Source organism: Lissotriton helveticus, chromosome 7, assembly GCF_964261635.1.
Source record: "Lissotriton helveticus chromosome 7, aLisHel1.1, whole genome shotgun sequence".
NCBI classification, from domain to species: Eukaryota; Metazoa; Chordata; class Amphibia; order Caudata; family Salamandridae; genus Lissotriton; species Lissotriton helveticus.
This window is the reverse complement of record NC_136068.1, coordinates 1,554,427,860-1,554,446,995: the sequence shown is the minus strand read 5'-3', so window position 1 is coordinate 1,554,446,995 and position 19,136 is coordinate 1,554,427,860. Positions and strand designations below refer to the sequence as shown.

General features: G+C 47.8%; 1 protein-coding gene across 11 annotated transcripts in view; it reads left to right on the top strand.

Moving 5' to 3' along the window:
- PPP6R1 (protein phosphatase 6 regulatory subunit 1) overlaps positions 1 to 19,136 on the top strand; it is a 1,126,148-nt gene that overhangs the window by 114,676 nt on the left and 992,336 nt on the right. For all 11 annotated transcript variants that reach the window (XM_078655037.1, XM_078655034.1, XM_078655036.1 and 8 more), the window contains exon 2: positions 14,881 to 15,112. In XM_078655037.1, the coding sequence (XP_078511163.1) occupies positions 14,886 to 15,112 (227 nt within the window). In that variant the 5' untranslated portion in view covers positions 14,881 to 14,885. The remainder of the gene's footprint in view (positions 1 to 14,880; positions 15,113 to 19,136) is intronic.

The following is a 19,136-nucleotide window of genomic DNA, read 5'->3' as shown; positions in this document are numbered from 1 at the left end:
ATCCACATTCAGTCCATCACTTGTTGTTTTTGCAGACTTCTGTATAGCATAACACACAAGATGATGGATGGAATGTTGCACAATGGCAAAACATTCACCCCCCAGTCACAGATCTGGGTTTAATCAATCGTTATTTTGCTCACCAAGCCACCCCAGTTTGACATATGCAAATCAGTCTTGACCCTGTGCCTCATGGGAACAGTCCAGCCCGAACTGACAAGCCATGTCTTCCCTGGACCGGAATCAAGCATCCTAGGACCGGTTTCTGGCTATCAGCCGTCTTCAGCCAAGATAGCTTAACTCCAGTGGCCTATTGAGCAAGGGACCCACAAGGGAGTCAAGATAGCTTGACTCCAGTGGCCTAGTGAGCAAGGGACCCACGTCTGGGCATACCCTTCCCACATAGGGTGAACAGCAAAACACACAAGATGATGGACGGAGTGTTGCACAATGGCAAAACATTGACCCCCAGTCACAGATCTGGGTTTAATCCATCGTTATTTTGCTCACCAAGCCACTCCTGTTCAGACATGGCCATATGCAAATCAGTCTTGACCCTGTGCCTCATGAGAACAGTCCAGCCCGAACTGACAAGCCATGCCTTCCCTGGACCGGAATCAAGCATCCTTGGACCGGTTTCTGGCTATCAGCCATCTTCAGCCAAGATAGCTTGACTTTGCCACTGGATTAAAGCAAGCCTGGCTGAAGACAGCTGGATGTTTAATGTCTGGTACTTGTGTATTTCGGAATGCGTGACCTTTGTTGAAGAGTAAGTACATCAATATTTTTAGCTCAATGTGGGCTGAGTAGCGTCCGCGGCGATGCTTTGGGCAGATAGCGAGCCTTCCCATAGTATTCGACTGAGGCGCGCCGATTTACATGCCTGACCGCAACTGAAGCCAAGATCCTTCGAGAGGCATCTTCTCTGCCACCTGAACAGCGAGCAGCCCCGTCGTCTCTTGGCCACATACCGTAAGGAATTGCTGCAGGTTTCTTTAGAGGAGGCCAGAGAAGTGCTGGAGGGCCTCAACGGAACTGGATTTGTCACCCCGTTGATAAATTCTACTGCGGGATGCCAGCCAAGCCTGTCTGGCCTCGTTGCGCAGTGTGTCAGCATATGTTTGTTGAAGCAGAAGCTGCTGGCGGCGGTTGCACCCACCGTGCTCGCCTCTACATTTCTGATCTAATTGCACAATCTGGGCATCAGTCTGAAGCAGGGCCTCCCTGCGTTTCTTCAGTTGAGTGGCACAATATGCAATATCCACCCCCCTGATGGTGGGCTTCTTAGCCTCCCAGAGCATAGCCGAAGAGTCCACCGTGCCCGAATACCTGCGAAATATGCTGTGAGAGCCTGATATAGGTGTAACGTATATTGTGGGTCTTGGAGATGCCACGGAGACAGGCGACATCGAAAAGGAGGGCGTGCACCCTCTAAGCTCAGTGTTAAGGCCACTTGAGAATGGTCCGGTAGACCTCTAAGTAGGATATCAGTCGCAGCAATTCGGGAATAATTAGAGTGTGGTATGAATATATCATCTATCCTGGAGAAAGAGTCCTGGACAGCTGAATAATACGTGTAGCCATATGTGCCTGGATGCAGGTGCCTCCATGTGTCCACCCACCCCATATTCCCCACTAGTGTATGCAGATGCGTACCTCAGGTGCTGTGTGTGACCTCCACCTGTCCTGTGCATATTTGCCACATCATCCCAGTCTCCACCAATGATAGTGAGGCCTATGGGCATTTCTAACAGTAATGTTGTCAGTCGCTCTAACAATGAGTCTGAGAGTGGGTGGGGGGCGGGGGGAGGGTGCATATACGCTGCCCAGGAGAATGGCCTCTCCGTGCAGTGTCCCTAACACAAAAAATGTATCTACCCTGGGGGTCAGTCCATGTTTCAGAGTGTGTATATAGGGAACTCAGCGGTGAATGAGGATGGTCACACCTCTGGAGCCGCTAGTGTATCCCCCGCGTGATAGACTTGTATATAGCCAAAGCGAGCAAGGCATAGCCTTACTGCCCATAACATGGGTCTCCTGTAGTAGGAGAAGATCGGCCAAGGCACGCTTGGCCTGCTGTAGGCCCCCACCCCGTTTGATCTTATGTAACGCCCAATTACATTCCAACTAACCACCTGGAGCCTACCTGCCGGGTCAATTACAGGGCAGGGCATCTAATGAAATGGGAGAATTTCGGGCTGTCACCGGGCATACAGACCACATTAAGAAGCGAGCAAGACACAGTGTAACCAACAATATTTAACAAACGCAAAAACAAACCCCACCCCATACCTCATAACAGCTGAAGCATCTGTTGCGGTAAGTGTCACACCGCTGCCCCAACGGGAGCAGGGCCCAACCCCATAAAAAGAAGTCCCAAAAGAACTGTCCCTAAACATAAATACAGTTCTCAGATACTGAGAGAAGAGTTATGGGGGGTAGGCCTCACGTAGGCCCTTGACAAGGCAGATATCCGCACTGCAACCATTTCGATTGAAGTTCTCCAGTTGCCATTCCTTTTGTTGACAGGGCTCGCCAATCCTCTCCTATTCCTAATTCAGAAGTGCTCCGCAATTTGGAGCGACGTCGTGATCTGCGAATGGGTTTTGCCTTGGGCTTAACCGTCTGCCACATGGTCTCTCGGGACGATGACTCGGAATCCAACTGCGGTGGAGTATGCGGCTTGCGGCTCTGTTTCTCAGCTGTCCAGGCGAAGACCTCCTCCGGGGTATCGAAAAAATGAGTATGTGACTTGAAAATGACTCGCCGGATAAAGCAAGGCATATTGGATCTTCTGGTGCCGCAATCTGGCTTTAGCAACATTAAAAGACTGGCGCTGTTGTTGCACCAGGCGCATGTAGTTTGGAAAGATCAGGATATGGTGAGATTCGAAGTGGAGTTGCCGGCCAACCTGGCCTGTGCAAGGACAGCATCGCGGTCAGGAAGTTCAAAAGTCTCGCAATGCACGATTTGCACTCTCGATAATAAAGCACTGTGACAATGCTGTCTGGGGGATCCATCTCGCGATCCATCCCGCGAGGAATTGCTCCCTGTTGTTACATTCGCATCCCTCTAGTAAGCCTACAAATCAAAGCTTGTTTCGTCATGCCTGCCCTTGGTATCTTCAGCCCTGATCGCCAGCCCCTTTGCGATGGATTCCAGCGAGGTCACTCGCGCCTGGAGGGATGCAGTTGTATCCTCCACGATGGAAATGCACGTTTCAACCTCGGTACTCCTATCCACCGCTTTAGGCAGATCCTGACTGTTCGGGGCAACATCTGATCCCACCTTTCCGATCTTGGCCTCAAGTGCCTCACGGGAATGGGTTATCGCAGCCATCAAAGCAGTGTCAGGGTCTGGCTCGACTTCTCTGGTGCGTGTGCCCCAGGGCCCGCATAGCGATACAGGGTGCTCTGTTTTGATACTTTGTCCCTTGTCATTGTGTTGCAGGTGAGTGGGTAATGGCCCAACGATGGAGAGTATGGCGCCACTGGGTATGTTTGGCCACAGATCCACAGCCCCAGCAAATACGCGACAGGACGTCTGAGCCCTCGGTCCGTATCTATTGGGCGGGAAGACAGACCCAGAGGCAATCTGCACCCAAGCCGCACCAGGCCTAGCCCAGCCGCTTCCGCGCACAGGTGACTCCGCGTCCCCCTAGTGGGTGTCACCCTTGCGCCCAGTCTTTACGCAGGCTTCCCGTGGAGTGCCCACCGCCGCATCCCAGGGAATGTTCTGCTGGCCCTCTCCTACAAGCTTGTCACTCGTCCGTGCCAACGGGGATCTTCAGCCCAGCAGGTGGACACTCATTGGCACAGTCCCGGATCTCGTACAAGGGAGGGGGGAGGTCCACCTAGGGGACCCTTCCACAGTCACAAGCCGCTTTTTACCTACAACCCCTCGCTGCACAATGTCAGTGGCCAACTGGCAATATGAGGGGCAGGGGTTGTATGGGGCATCAGAGAGCCCAATCGCAATCGCTTTATGAGGGGGGGGGGTGGCGAAGAGCTTGCATCGGATTTCCCCCTGGGATCTTGGTGCACTCACCACCTCGTTGTCGGAGGTCTGCACCAACAGCTGCCACCAATCTGCTGCCACAGGGTCTCCGTCCCTGCCGCAGGGGGTCCATACAGCAATCCGTGTCCCGTGAGGCTGCCGTCTGGACGCAAGAGCACTCGCACAAAAGGGGGACCCAGTGTTGGTCTTGGCTAGGTCCCCCTTAGTGCAGCCTCACCGCTGTGAGCCGTGGCGTGCTCACCGCGCCTCCAAAATGGCCACCAGGCCAAAGGGTCGTAAAAAGGCGCCGCAGGATCTCCCTATCGCGGGGCACCGTAAGCGCCAATCCAACCAGCCAACGAAGCGGATACACTCCCAAGGGGCACCTGGGGTGACAGGGATCACCCCGCCACTCGCCGGGATCCCCAGAGGTGGCGTGCGGGTCCCAGCGCAAGTGAATCCTGGAGCCCCAGCAGCGGGCGATGCGAGGATGCTGATCCCCGGGTTTCTGGTCGCGATCGCCGCAGCTCGGATCACCTGCTGCACCTCAGTGCGTCCGGTATGTTGAGGGAGGGCTGAAGATAGCAAAACCAAATGCGGATGAACACGATTAATGGAGGATATTGTATGAGCAAAAATGAACCGATGGAATAACCATCAGTATGCCAGGTGCACAGCTAAAATTATAGTATCTCCATTTTGCTTCAATTGAAAACAGAAATATTCACACGGATGTATCAATAAAGTTGTTTCGAAACAATTGTACATAATAAAGAAAGAACGACGCACATTATGTTAGTACATGACTTTTGCTTGGCCAAATAGAAAAAGGTACTCCAAAAGAATTTCACAGTATATATTAATTTTTATATACACAGAAAAGACAATATTTTACAAAAACATGGTCATTTCCGCTGCACAATTCAATTATGAATCTTGATCATGCCCAATGCATTTCGGGATGCAATCCCTTCTTCGGGGGCACTGTAAACATAAACAAACGAAAACACAAATGTATTTCATGGTACACACAATGGAGAAGTACTAAAGAAAACACATAATAAGAAAGCCTGAGGGAGAACTGCCAGAGATAGTAGAGCTAAAAAACTCGAATGACTATTTGGCGTCAATTGTCAGAACCTTATAAACCAATGTGCAACAGAAATACCCAAGCGTAGTACGCCTAAAAAGAACAGGGACTACCACATAGTGCCACGGTGAAAAATAAACAAAGAGGTAAAACTGGCTGTCAATAAAAATAGCTCACGTATGACCAGAGAACTGAAAACAAATCTCAAATGAATTTGGAGCAAGAAGCACTGACACAACACTGTTTAGCAAACAGACCATGAACAATGGGAGACTCCTAACGAGTAACAAATGCCAAAACACAAGTGGTAGAAAAAAACGTGATCGATATATCTTACTCCAAAGCTCTGTTAGCAAACTTCCGGTCAAAAGGGTGAAGAGCCCTGCGTGGCAACGAAAAACAAGCATTTGCAATGCAATAGGTCTCGTATTAGGAAAGTTAGAGCTATTGGTATTGTAAATGACACATTTTTTATTTAGGTTTTGTTTTTGAAAATAGCGAAATTAATAGCTTTGTCATTTACAATGCCAATAGTTATAACTCTCGCAAATGTGACACCTATAGCATTTGTAATGCAATATGTGTTGTATTTACGTGACTTACATGAATTGATTTGGGAGCTTCACAATATATGCATTATACAACATGTTCTGCCTTTTGACTGCTTGTGCATGCCTACACAGTGGTGTGTTGAGCTAGGGGTCCAGATCAGGTTTAGAAGAGGGACCATGTCCCTCCCTCCTAATGGAAGATGTGAGTACTTTTATTTCTCAGGGAGTACATAAATGTATCACATTCCTTCATTCCTACCGGAAGTAGATTTAAGGAGTTTACTTTCTCATTGTGAAACCATTATTGTAACCTTTCCTTTATTTGAAGCTGAAAATTCACTCAATTAAACTTTTTTGCTGCGTAGAAACCCTCTTCAGCCCTAGGGGTGTCACAGTTAGAGCGTCTTCCGGTGGCAGGCCGCCGTTGACGTGAGGACAGTTCTATGTCAGCTCACATGTTTTCCTATTGATGGTATGTGTTTGTTTATGGCTAACATTGGAGGCCAGGGCTGGGTATCATTTATATGGTGGGGTGATTGAGTGAACCACTGGGATAGTGGATGTTCATAACAAGAGATTGAAAAATGCCATCTGACAAAGACATGAATTCCACTGCCAGGTGTGGAAAGAGGAGCGTGTGCAGAGTCGTGACTGCCAGGCCAGAATGAGAAGAGAACTGAGGCGGTAGCTCGGTGGGTTCATGTGCTTTCTGATCTCCAAGTCCAATCCCACGGGTGCTGACTCAGCGTTGAGCCATCAATGGCTCTGGAGTGAAAGCCCTACTCATGACAATTGCTATTCCCACCCCCTTCTGGCAAAACACATATTTAATCATGTTCTCCAAGTGTTATGATAATGTAAAAAATCAGAAGCGGAAGCACAGAAAGTAGGTTTGTAAAGATGCATGCCTTGAGCCCTCTCAATGCACATCACCTCCCACACTTCCGTGTATTGGGGTTATTTTAGCTGCAGGGGCCGCGCTCGCAGCTCCTGGAAGCCCCGTCAGCGCCGGCTTCGGTTACGCGCCCGGCACCTGTTGTGGTCAGTTTGGCTGCGGACGGCCGGCATGCCCCGGAGTGGACCCCTGCTCACACCACACACAGCCTGGACCTCGGCAGCCTGCTGTCCGCCGCCTCCCCCCGAGCAGCGAGCCCGTGTCCGCAGCGCGAAGAGCAGAGAGCAGCGCCTAGGCGCCGGGCTGCAGCGTCCTGGCGCTTTGTGAGCGCCAGTGAGAATGGACGTGCTGAATTGGAGTGGGATCTATTTGTTTGCTCGTTCAAGGCACCGTTCCTGGCTGGCCAGGCGGACCCGGACGTCTTGCACAAAAGTTCTCGTTTTACCTACAGTGTGCACGGACTGCTTGTGGCAGCGGGAGGTCCGAAGCCAGCATCTTTACCAAACTTGTGTTTGGACTTACTGCCCGGGTACAACCTTATCTACTCCTGTGAGTTCCCTGCAGGGTGTCGGCGTGCTGCTAGTCCAATAAAACGTGTATGCATTGTTCGTGGCAATTTTTATTTGACCAACAAAGTAAACCCTAGATTTTGACATTGTTTATTTGCCTTTGAGAGCTCGTGGGCCCCTGTTAGAAACCATTGATGTATCCTAGTAAGCGCTATATACTTGCAATTACATTAACAAGCAGCGGCACGCGCCCCTCTCCCTTTACCCCGCTTACCCCATGTCGTGCTGGTTTATCTTTGATCCCTCCGCGAATTCACCGACGGAGGCCCCGCCACAGGTGGCGGCGGTGGATTTGTGTAACTGACCATTTCTGTCATGGTGGCCGAGGCGGGAAGGAGCCACGGGGCCCGGTCAATCGCGAATGGGATAAAAGCGGAAGGAGCCGCGGTGTTTATTTTATTTTATTTAATGCGATTTGATATTGCGCTAACATTACCCGAAGGTGTCAAGTCATTTTTTTTGGCATACGCAATACCAGCAGCGGAGCAGACTCTCACGAGCCCCTCTGCTGCCTCTTGTCTCCTAGAGGGCGGGACTTCCGGCTTCGGAAGCCCGCGCACGCGCCCACGGAGAGAAGGCGCGCCTACGGAGAGAAGCAGTGCTGGTGACGCGGGGCTCCCATGCCCTAGAGAGAGCCCCGCGGTGGCGGCTGAAGACCGGAGTGGCGGTAAGTGGGCGGGGGCGCTTGGTGCACTTGTGTGTGTGTGTGTGTGTGTGTGTGTGTGGCGTGTGTGTATGCGACAGCGGGGGTGGGTTCTCTATGTGTGGGTGCGTGCGTGCATGGGCGCTCGTGTGTGTGTGTGTGTCTCTGTGTATGCGCATGCGTGTGGGGTGTTGGAGCTTCCCAGGAGACAGCAGCTGAGCGCGTTCGAGTGCGCGTGGCCTGCGCCGATCACCTTTGCGCGCGGCCAGGTGCTGTCTCCTGGGAAGCAGACCCAGCGACAAAAGATCTCCTGGCGGACACAGCGCTTACGCGCTGTTACGCCACGAGACCTAACGAAGAGTCCTTTGTATAACCTTAACAGAGGTCCGTGACCCACAGAAATTTATCGTTAAGAATACCAAGACTTGGACTGCAGTCCCTCCATTGCTTTGAAGCTTCGGAGTAAGTTATATCGATCACGTTTTTTTCTACCACTTGTGTTTTGGCATTTGTTACTCGTTATGAGTCTCCCATTGTTCATGGTCTGTTTGCTAAACAGTGTCGTTTTTTTCAGTGCTTCTTGCTCCAAATTCATTTGAGAATTGTTTTCAGCGCTCTGGTCATACGTGAGCTATTTTTATATTTTTATTGACAGCGACTTATAACTATTTAATGATTGACAACCAAGTTTACCTAAATAAGAAGGAAAAAGTACAGTAAAGAGTCTAAAATTAGATTGTTACATCTTCAAATACCACCATGTGGAAGTATATCGAGTATCAAGTCTATTTTCAACAGTGGATTTTGGCAGAAACTCTGTTAGCACTTCTAGACGAGTTGTAAATGGGGCATTTATTTCAGTCATTGTAAATATTCTCAAAACCTAGACATTTCAGTATATTTGGTGTTGGCTGAAATGTGTGCAGTTCACCGTCAACCTACATACAAGGTTACATAGGGTCTTCTTGTCATCGTTCAATGAACCATAGTGTTAACGAGTGTTATGCAGATTTGTTTAGCGCATTATCACCCGGGAAGGCATTTTGGCACTGGGCAGGCATGAGTCTGGCCACACTTAGGGCATAGTGGGACTACTTAAAACCAGGTTTTTAACATCTTTCGTAATTCAAAAAGAGAGGAGGAGGCTCTTATGTGTTGGGGCAGGTTGTTCCACACTTTAGAAGAAATGTAGGAGAAGGCTCAACAACCCGATCTGGGTTTCTGTATCGGAGGCATATGTGCAAATAAGAGTCCAGACTAGTAGAGGGGTCTAGAAGGTTTGTGAAAGCAGATGATAATTTTGAGGTATGCTTGGCCAGTGTTATCTAGTGCCTTGAATGTGCGGGTGAGGAGTTTGAATTGTGCTCGTTTATGAATGGGGATCCAGTGGAGTACCTGCAGGTCTGGTGTGGGAGGTTGAGGATGAGTCTGGACGCAGAGTTCTGAATAGTCTGCAACCTTGTGGTGATTTTTCTTTGTTGTTGATTCCCAGCATAAAGGGTGTTCCCTTGGTCCAGCTTGCTTTCGACCAGGGCATGAGTGACTGTTTTCTGGGTGCTGATAGAGGGCCCTTTGAAAATCTTCCTCAGCATCTTCAGGTTATAGAAGCATAAAACTGTAAAGGCATTGACTTGGGCAATTATATGGAGTATACAGTAGATGATGATCCGCAGTTTCTTGCCATTGGTGGTGGGAGTGGTTGTCTGTCCTAGCTTTGTTGGCTACCAGGTGGAGTTCCACAGTGATGTTCTCTTCCCAAAGATCACCGTTTCAATGTTCAGCTTTAGGCTGTTGGTTTTCATCCAGTAGTCTATTTCAGTCATGCAGGTATTTTTTTTTTTATTTTTTTTTATTTTTTTATAAACCTTTATTTGTACAGAAAGGATATACAAATCTGGGCCTACAACCAGTCCGGCCGGCCACGACACGATATAGCAGTCAAGAAATCCAGAAGGAAAATATACAGAATCAATCATAATGGAGCGCAATCAATACAGCCCAAAAAGGGGGAGGAGGAGGGGGGGGGGGGAGGATCTGGACGGCCTGCAAACAGGAACAAAGAAGGTTAATTTTTATAATATTACAATAAGGAGTATAACAGGCTCGGTTACAGCATAAATGAATCCGGGTTCCCAAAGCAAATCAGTGGCTACAAAAAGGCTAAAGGGCAGCAACACGGAGGAGTGCAGTCATGCAGGTATTGAACTTGATCCAGGTACTGGTCGTTTTGTCTGTGAGGGAAAGAATGAGTTGTGGGTTGTCTGTGTAGGAGAGCATGTTTGTCTTGAGAGTGGATGATGCTGACTAGAGGGATCTGTCGTGTAGTATCCTACTTCCTGGTAAGAACTGCACGTTTGTTGGCCAACATAAATGTAGGTGTGGTGCCAGACTGATTCCATGCACCCTACCGGATATGTCGTCCTAGAGACCAGCTAGTTCACATTGCCGCAATATGCTCCCTAGACAGGTAGCAAATAGTTTTACCAAATACAGAACATGACGACCCTGAGCCTCCACCAATGATCGCAGCAACAGGCCTGGAACCCTTTTGTTCATTCTCACATGTGCTCGGTTTCTCTCAGTAATATAGAAGCAATACAAGCAGGGGCGTTTGTTCCAGTTTTTGATTCCTCATGATTCTTGTATGGAATTATTGTGCTACAATGATAAATAGACAGAAACATCAGAGTAATAAGTAATACAAGGACAGTGAGCAGAATGTTCAGTTCCTCCATCTTGCTAAAATAATATATATATGTGAGCATGTAAAACAAGATCTAAATAGCATATTCTTACCAAGCATTCCCTAACCCCTAAGTGTCTAGGGTGTGTGCGCTTTCTGCCAAGAATCTCCTATTGGATGATCCAACCCTGTTACCTGAAGTGAAAGTACTTGAGTCCCCCGTCTTGATCACAAGTCGGACATCCCGCCTCGCAGGGGGGGGTCAACAGGCAGCTGGGCTGATTACACCATACTACATTGCTTGTCTCCATCTCATTCTTGCAAGTTCTTTTTCATCCATGCCTTTTCTCTTTGTCACGGTTTTTTAGGTCGAGCGACCTATCTCAATGCGCATGCGCATTGAGCGGAGCGAGAGATAAAGGGGCTTAAACAAAGCTTACCGAAATCGGGCGATACCATGCAGTGCCCGTGAAAAGGAGCTCAATGCGCAAGCGCATTGACATAGAAAAGCGCGTGCACAGGAAAGACAGCCATCTGCCGCCAGCAGCTTCACTTCAAAGGGATCATTTCGCACTCTCAGGCATTTCTCCTCCCTACTTTATTCACTGCCGACGGCCAGCCGTACTTTCACTTTGACGGTGCCAGGCCGTCTCTTGTTTTTAACTTGCAAAGATTTACTGTCATTCTTAACACCAGTCTGCAGTAAAACCAAACATGAAATTCACTGAGGTTAATTCAGATGTATAGCAAGATGGCTTAGCACCAAGCGGCCTTGATTTGTTATGAAATATTCACTTCTCGTTATATAAACATTGAGAGGGAAGCTGCCTTTGTTTGGAGCACTGCATGAATGATTTGCTCGCTGCTTGTCAGGATGTCCTGAGTCCTAGCCTCCCACTCGCTCGCACATCAAAGGGTGCTGCTCCCCCCCCCCCCCCCCAACCCCCCCCACCCGCCCACCCCCCCACAGCAATGCCGAAAGCTTGTCATGGATAGTTTTTCATCGAGGCTACAGGGAGACACGCACGTATTGCCTGTGTTAGTTCAAAAGCGTCAGTGCATTCAAATTAGACCTGTTGGCTTTTCTAATGCTTGTTGATTATTACTACTCCGCCAGAGACCCATTATTATATTGTATTTGCTTTCATATAGTGCTTAATACTCCATGACGAGGCGTCAAAGCGCTTTTTATCACACTAACATACTGATGTTTGAACTGCTATTATTGTCTGCTATAATGCATAAGCAGAATATACGAGTTAATCATTTATTGCTTCAGGCAGAAAGGTTTTTCTCTGCAGCATTTCCAAAATCCTGTCAGTAATATAAGTCTTGCAATTCAAACATAGGTGTCGTCTGGCTGTCTTTCCACATGCATCTCTTTACAAAACGTGTCAACGAGGAGACCGTTTTCACCCCATCTCACCCCATCTCACCACCAGTACTACCACTACCAGTACCACCACCACCAGTACTACCACCACCAGTACTACCAGTACTACCACCACCAGTACTACCACTACTACAGCCACCAGTACTACCACTACTACAGCCACCAGTACTACCACCACCACCAGTACCACCACCACCACCAGTACCACCACCACCACCAGTACTACCAGTACCACCACCACCAGTACTACCACTACCAGTACTACCACTACCAGTACTACCAGTACCACCACCACCAGTACTACCACCACCAGTACTACCAGTACCACCACCAGTACTACCACTACCAGTACCACCACCACCACCAGTACTACCAGTACTACAGCCACCAGTACTACCACTACCACCAGTACTACCACTACCACGACCACCAGTACTACCACTACCAACACCACCAGTACTACCACTACCACCACCACCAGTACTACCACTACCACCACCACCAGTACTACCACCACCACCAGTACTACCACTACCACCAGTACTACCAGTACCACCACCACCAGTACTACCACTACCAGTACCACCACCACCACCAGTACTACCAGTACTACAGCCACCAGTACTACCACTACCACCACCACCAGTACTACCACTACCAGTACCACCACCACCAATACTACCACTACCAGTACCACCACCACCAATACTACCAGTACCACCACCACCAGTACCACCACCACCACCAACACTACCAATACCACCACCAATACTACCAATACCACCAAGCATTGGCATAGCCAATAGGTCTCGCTTTTGGGACCTTATAAGTATTTAGTTATGCAGCACAATATCCTTGATGCAACATCAACTGCTGCATGGCTAAACATTTATAAGGTCCCAAAGGCGAGACCTATTGGCTATGCCAATGCTTGTTATTATTTCTCTTCCTCCTTGCTCCCTTTTCTACCATCTGCTTTCTTTGTCTGGTGATGAAAAATAAATCTCTGTTCCCAAAAGTGAGTGCTGGTAGTGCTGGTGCATTCCACTTACAACTGCAGGCACAAATGAAGTATTGTATGCATGATATGACATTAATTGCATGTTGGAAAAATTCGGCAATTTGTTTTAGTGAAGAGAACAGGCAAGTTTAGCGATGAAACCTGATCCTAATCGACCCATGCACATTTTATGTTCTGCGACAATAGTGTAACATGGTAAGATGAATTCCATGGGGTTTTAACAGTGTTTTGAAATTGGTAGGTTTTGTACTAAAGAGGAGAGTGAAGCACTGTGTATGCCACTAGATGCAATGGGTCTGCCTGGTTCCTATAACCTAATGAGAGCATTTAACCCAGAGTTGAGTTGCAGGTGTTGCTCTTGGGTTAGGAATTGAATTGTTAGACTTTAAAACTTCTCAAGACTATAATCTACTTCCACTCTCCAAGTCCAGCTACCCCTCCGATCACTCATTGACTGTATTGTTGCATCTGACTGTGCATCGCTCTACTCAGTTTTGGGTAAGGCCACGCTGTATACTTACACTGCATACATAATCTACATACATACTTACAATTGATATGTTTGAGTGATCGCCTCCATTGGTACTTTCTTAAAAGGTCCACAGCTGCTTTTAGTTGTGTGTAGATGTCTACAAACTCCTGTAGTGCATGTGGTGGGATTACCATAAAATGAGAGATTGACCTTGTTTGAAAAGAGCATATCCTCACCATTTTGGATTTATCGAGTGCATACCACCAAGATGGTTTGCAACTGTACTTGTGACCCTTAATGACTTTTATTACACCTGACTGTATTAAACAAATTTAGTATGTGTTCTGTGGCATAGTGACCGGTTAGTGCTATAATTCAACATTTATATACTGTTACTAGAGGTACCTTGCATAATGTTTTCACAATGATATGATTTTGTATGAAACCACCAAGGATGAGCATGTTAAAACCTTGGCTGGCGGTGTTGCAGGTTCTGCAAATGTGTGGGTTAACGATTCGGCTCACAAAATGCTAAATTACCGATGACGCTTTCGTAATTTCTTACTCACGTTTTTGCATTTCTCGGTGTTGCTCTGGATCCAAATCTGATGAAGAAAACTAAGCACTTCACCGGCCAAGATAATTGGCCTTTATGTAGGCTTCATGGTAGTAAGGGTGCCTGATTGGCCGTTCTGGAGGCTGATGCACTATTTGCCGCCTTGCTGGCACAATGGCACGATTGGAACATTTACTTCGTGTTCATTCTGAATTTTTGGAGTTCTCTGTGTGCCAAACATTGCTTATGACTTGTAGGATTTCTGCCTTTTGACTGCTTGCACAATAGCGGGAGTGGCTTATTTTATAAAAGAAAATGTTACTGACATATTGGCTAGATGTAGCAAATGTAAGCGCAAAAGCTATTTAAATTGATATATATAAGTGATGGTTTTGTATATTATGTATTCTGATTCCTGCGGAATTATACTACTTATTTGTATACTCTAACAGTCGTGTTGGCCATTCCCAGTGTACTCCCTTGCACTACTCCTCATCACATGTACCCTCACACCCTCCTAAAGCAACACCCCTCCTCCTTCTCATTGACCCACCTTCTCCTGGCACTGTAGTGCGTCAATGCCTGAAGTTGTATATCATGCCAGGAGCATTGCCCAGATTGCTAGGGTGGCATCTGCCAACTTGGAGACGTGCAATAATTAAATTCCACCTAACCCTTGCCAAAAAGATTTGTTTTTATTCTAAAAGGGCAATTGTTCAATGTTCATCTAAAAGCTCTAAAATATGCGAGGTATTAAGGTTAATATTTGAATTAATTGGTGAAGTGGAAATGTCTTTATTGGTGCATACAATTTAATGAAACTCGGACGTAATCATTTTTAACTGACTTCCTTTAGGTGCTATTTAATCTCATCTTCCTGTTTCCATTGATCTTTTATTTATTTATTTTTATTGATATGTTGCATGTCATGTTTGCACTTTCTGTAGTTCTGGATTATGTTTTATATCGTTTTCAATGCCGTTTATATTTCTCTCCCTGTGCTGGCTGCAGAGATCATGTTCTGGAAGTTTGACCTTCACACAAGTTCCCACGTGGACACCCTGCTGGAGCGGGAGGATGTTACCCTGTTTGAGCTACTTGATGAGGAGGATGTGCTGCAGGAGTGCAAAGTGGTAAACCGTAAGCTGGTGGACTTTCTCATCCGGCCGCAGAACATGGAGGCATTGGTCACCTGCATCACTCAAGAGCCGCCTGCTGACATGGATGAGAGAGTTCGCTTCAAGTAAGGACAGTAAACAAGTGTATCTTGTTGCGTTGTTGCAGACCATTCATAATTGTGAAGTACTCAGATCTGCATGTGCTTCTTGGCAGCACTCTGGGTGCAAGGTTGAAAAGGGTATTGGTTGTAAATTGTCCTATGTTTGAAGAATATGAGGTTTGGAGATGTACTCGAAGCCTGGTGTGATCACATCGCTGTGTATAGACATGAAAGTGTTGCAGAGTGTGAGAATAGATACTTGTGAGGATGCTAACCAGCTTTAGGAGTGTTATGCGTCCATAGATACAACCCTCCTGAGGCACAGCCGGGAGACAGATCGTCTGACAATAATTTTAGCACTTGTGTAATTTCTTGTGTTTTAAAAACTCGTCTTGCTCCTTGGGCATCCATAACAGTAGCTGCACCCTAACTAGCTTCCCGCGTAGCGGATTTATCGCTGCCGCGGCTTACCTACTTGCTTGTGACCACATTGACGGGGACTCCCAAGGCCACGCCCACTATGGTCGGCCACGCCCCCCCCACCTACGCCTATTTAATGCGCTGACTGCTAGCGCGGCGGTAATAGATACAACCCACCTGAGGCACAGCCGGGAGACAGATCGTCTGACAATTTTAGCAACTGTGTAATTTCTTGTGTTTTAAAAACTCGTCTTGCTCCTTGGGCATCCATAACAGTAGCTGCACCCTAACTAGCTTCCCGCGTAGCGGATTTATCGCTGCCGCGGCTTACCTACTTGCTTGTGACCACATTGATGGGGACTCCCAAGGCCACGCCCACTACGGTCGACCACGCCCCCCCCACGCCTCATTCCCCATAAGACATGTGCAATCACCGGACGCGCAGCGGACGAGCGCAGCGGGCGCGCCTAAGGCAAGCCCGTCTGCGCCCGTCCACGCCGGATCCGTGCCGAGTGCTAGAAGTCCTGCCCGTTTTCCTGGCCTACAATACTCGACCTATGTAGGTTTGACCCACGCTGCGGCGACCACCCGACTAAAACTGATCTCAGGAACCCCGACATTACCCCATTTGTCCCTCCTGCGGTTTTCTTATACCAATCATCCCACTAACTATTACACCTAACTTTTCTAACTCACCCTCTGACAAAATAGCGCAGCCTGTCGTTACTAACCAACTACAGGCTACCACTCTGCATAACTGTCCTCTCTCAGCGTCACATAGGAATAGATCTCTCACATGCATATTACTTAATGTAAGGTCTATGCCGAAGCATAAACATGAGATTGAAGCTTTACTCATCGATCACAATACTGATCTCATGTTCCTCACAGAAACCTGGGCATCTCAGGCCTCTGGTCCTGACTGGAATACCGCCACGCCCGCAGGCTACTCTGTCGAATGCGTGAATCGACTGGATCTATAGGTGGAGGAATCGCGATAATCTATAGATCACACCTCAAAATATTTGCCTGCCCTCAACTAGACTTAGAGGCCGAAGCCATGACCTTTAAGATCAAAGAAAATAACCACCTGATTTTCGAGGGACTGCTAGTGTACCGTCCCCCCGGCCCCAGAGATCCCTTCACCAAAGCTCTACACACTTTATTAGAAACCACGTTTGACGCAGTCACCTATACTATCCTAGGTGATTTCAACTATCACTTAGAGTTAAATAACGACTCTGACTCAGCCACTCTCCTTGACAACCTGCTCAGCTTCGATATGAAGCAACTGATTGACAAACCCACCCACTCAGCAGGGCATACCCTCGATGGGATCTTTTCCAACAGCTATGCCATCCAAATCTTATCGATCACCCCCATACCTTGGTCGGATCATAATGCCGTCTTCTTCAACTTACAGATAAAAAAACTCTATAACCCAGCGCAGAAGTTACCTACCTCCTGAAAAATCCCGTCCCTGGAAAAAACTTGAACCCAACCTACTTGCTGAGACACTGGATAGAAATCCCCCCGACCTTGAACGTGGCAACAGCGAAGATTGGGCTTCCAACTTCAACAAATGGATCACCGAGGCAATCAATGAGCTGGTCCCAATCGAATCAAAGAAACCCAGGAAACGGCTCGTTACCGCTCAATGGTATACGGCCGAGGTGAAAACAGTCAAAATTAAGTGCTGACTCGCAGACCGGACCTGGCGCTCTGACTATAGCCACGAAAAAAAACTGGAATATTTAAAAACTCTGCAGGAGTATAAAACTACAATAGTCCAAGCTAAATCCGCTTATTTCACAGGAAAAATTCAAAACTCTGCAAATTCCTCCAGGGAACTTTTCAAAACGGTTGCCCACTTAACAAAAACTCCTCGAGACACAGTATTTAGTCCTGATCAGTGTTTCGTCGATGGAATGGCCACCTTCTTTCAAAAGAAAGTACAAACAGTATATGACGACCTTAGCACCATGGTATCCGTCATACCCTCTAACGAAGTTGGACATACCGTCATAACCCCCCCCCCTGCTTCTCCAGCTTCTCTGCACTTGAAAAACAGCAAGTGTTTGATCTAATTATCCAGATGAAGTCTGGCTCTCCACTGGACCCTTGCCCCCCCCATGTGCTGCATCTAATCCCAGAGACCATCGCAAATACCCTGACTCCTCTGCTTAATAAAATCATCTCTCAAGGTGAGTTTCCAAAAAACTGAAAAATGGCCTGCATCAGACCTATTCTTAAAAAAGACTCCCTTGACCCTTCTGAGCCCAAACACTATCGTCCCATCTCCTGTCTGCCCCTACCCGCAAAAATCTTAGAAAAAGACATGAACCAGGAAATAATGCGGCATGCGGAGGAAAAGAAGCTACTTGATCCATCACAACATGGCTTCAGACCCCTACACTCCACGGAATCAGCCCTTATCATGGCCACCGAAAAAATTCGTAAAACCATGGACGAAGGCGGGCGGTCGGCCCTGATATTATTAGACCTCACAGCGGCCTTCGACACCGTAAATCATTCTGTCCTATTAAAAAGACTTACTTCCCTAGGCTTTACTGGCCCTGCCCTGGCACTCATCGCCTCCTTTCTAACTACCCGCACTAACCAAGTGATTTGGAATGGACTACAATCCGTTGAATTCTCTCTTCCGGGTGGAGTCCCACAAGGCTCGTCACTGTCACCAACACTATTCAATCTATACGTCACTCCCCTAGCTGCCCTGATTAGATCCCATGGCTTACAATTGGTGTCTTACGCCGACGACACACAAATCATTGTGTCCATCTCACAATCCATTGATGCTACGGCGGAGTGTTTTAGGAACTGTCTCACTCAGGTGAAAAACTGGATGAGCAATAACTTTCTAAGACTGAACACAGACAAAACTGAAGTCATCGAGTTCGGTCATAAACCTTCCATCTGGAACGACCTTTGGTGACCCCCGAAGCAGGCGCTTGCCCTCTCCCCGTAGACAAGGTCAGAAACCTCGGCTTCTTATTAGATAAAGAACTTTCATGCAAAGCCCAGGTGAATCAGGTGACTTCCGCCTGTTTTCATAGCATCAAACTGCTCAGGAAAGTCCTACCCTACATCCCGGACATGCTAAGAAAAACGGTGATGGGAGGCCTTGTAATGTCCCGGATAGACTACTGTAACTCCCTCTATCTGGGAGCAGGAGAAAAACAGCTGTCTAAACTCCAGGCTATTCAAAACACGGCGGCCAGAGCCTTACTGAACCTCCCCAGACGCCACCCCACGTCCAAAGCTATTCGGGAGCTGCATTGGCTCCCGGTTAGACGTCGCATTCAATTCAAAGCTCTCTGCCTGGTTCATAGATCTCTACACGGTAAGGGACCTGACGACTTCAATAACCTACTGCCCCGATATGTACCCTCGCATTCACTGAGGTCAGCTACCCAAGACCTAGTCTGCCAACCCAGAATAAAGAGAGCCCGATGGGGGGGAAAGTCTTTTTCCTACCAAGCAGCTAAAATCTGGAACTCGCTACCCCCAGCACTTCGCGCCCAAAAATCTAAAACAAGCTTCAGGAAAGATCTAAAGACCTGGCTTTTTATCTAAACCGATCTGCCCCACTGCCTTCCCCTCCCTCTCT